This window comes from Ascaphus truei, chromosome 2, assembly GCF_040206685.1.
Source record: "Ascaphus truei isolate aAscTru1 chromosome 2, aAscTru1.hap1, whole genome shotgun sequence".
Classification (NCBI taxonomy): Eukaryota; Metazoa; Chordata; class Amphibia; order Anura; family Ascaphidae; genus Ascaphus; species Ascaphus truei.
This window is the reverse complement of record NC_134484.1, coordinates 90,615,204-90,616,885: the sequence shown is the minus strand read 5'-3', so window position 1 is coordinate 90,616,885 and position 1,682 is coordinate 90,615,204. Positions and strand designations below refer to the sequence as shown.

Here is a 1,682-nt window from a genome sequence, read left to right as displayed (position 1 = left end):
CGGACACCGCCGAGGAGCCCGAGGTGGAGGAGGGCGGCCAGTATCCGGAGGAAAAGGAGGAGTGCGGCCAGGTGCGAGCTCCTGAACCTGCTCCCGATGGAACCAGTTGAGTTTGATAAAGTTGCAATTTACTTCTCCAAGGACGAGTGGGAATATTTAACAGAAGAACAGAAGGAACTTTACAAGGATGTGATGATCGAGAATTACCAGGCTCTCTGCTCTCTGGGATGTGTCAATGTGACGCCTGAGATTGTATCAATGATTGAGCGTGTAGAAGAGCCATATATAAGGGGTCATCAGCAGTATAAGGTGAAGGAAAGTCCTACAGATATCAGCACTGCTGATGTATTCGTGAGCAGGAATTCCCCTGAAGGATATCACATTTTGCTCCGTTCACCAGATTGTGTAATGGAAGATACCAGTGTTACCCAAATGTATCATGGAGCAAATCACATTAGTCAGGATATACCAAACCAGCGTCTGAGATAAACTGTGAGCATTATGGCAAAGGAATCAAGCTCACAGGAAGAAGGAAATCTCCCAGACTCCGACATTTATACCCTCAGAGAACATACAGAGGCAGAATATGCATGTACTCCTATTACAAAGTGTAACAAAGGAAACGTGAATGCAGGAAACGTTCACAAGAACTTGTCAGTTAAAGAAAGACCATTTGTATGTTCTGAATGTGGGACATGTTTTACCCAGAACTCTCATCTTGTTACACATCAGAAAATTCATACAGGAGAAAAAACATTTACATGTTCTGAATGTGGGAAATGTTTCACAAATAACTCTAATCTCGTTGCACACCAGAAAATTCACACAGGAGAAAGACCATTTGTATGTTCTGAATGTGGGAAATGTTTCATATATACCTCTGCTCTCCTTAGCCATCAGATAACACACACAGGAGAAAGACCATTTGTATGTTCTGAATGTGGGAAATGTTTCACATATAACTCTGCTCTCCTTAGCCATCAGATAACACACACAGGAGAAAGACCATTTATATGTTCTGAATGTGGGAAATGTTTCACATATAACTCTGCTCTCCTTAGCCATCAGATAACACACACAGGAGAAAGACCATTTATATGTTCTGAATGTGGGAAATGTTTCACAAATAACTCTACTCTTGTTACACATCAGAGATTTCATACAGGTGAAAGACCGTTTGTATGTTCTGAATGTGAGAAATGTTTTACCCGGAACTTTCATCTTGTTACACATCAGAGAATTCATACGGAAGAAAAAACATTTGTATGTTCTGAATGTGGGAAATGGTTTGCCGGTAAGTCATGTCTTGTTAAACATCAGAGACGTCACACAGGAGAAAAATGATGTTTGCTCTAAATGTCGTCAATGTTTTGCTCACACACGTTTACTTTGTTATATAGCACTCTGAAAATTATTGATTTCATTTTTGTGAAAAAAAAAATCTTTAGCTATTATAAAAACATAATACTATTTAAAAAAAAAAAAAAAAAGGCAGGAGGACTCTGATCATATAAGTTGATGTAATTATCTCAAAATCAGAGGGATCCCGGAGTCCATTTAAAATCCAGTGGCCTTTGTCCACAGCTGGTTTAAAACGCTAATCCCAGAAAGCCCAGCAGACTCCCTGATGATAGATCGCTACCGCAGAGCCCTAAAACCAAGGCGACTGAACAATCATAAGC

At 40.1% G+C, this 1,682-nt stretch overlaps 1 protein-coding gene across 1 annotated transcript; it reads left to right on the top strand.

Moving 5' to 3' along the window:
- The first annotated feature begins 370 nt into the window (after positions 1-370).
- LOC142488536 (uncharacterized) lies at positions 371-1,447 on the top strand. Its single transcript, XM_075589020.1, has one exon. It carries the CDS (start codon positions 502-504, stop codon positions 1,342-1,344), a length of 843 nt encoding a protein of 280 aa, XP_075445135.1. The 5' UTR covers positions 371-501; the 3' UTR covers positions 1,345-1,447.
- Positions 1,448-1,682: the final 235 nt, after the last annotated feature.

Bases quoted from the DNA above. Each gene is read 5' to 3' on its own strand.
- LOC142488536 (XM_075589020.1), top strand. From the start codon at position 502: ATGGCAAAGGAATCAAGCTCACAGGAAGAAGGAAATCTCCCAGACTCC.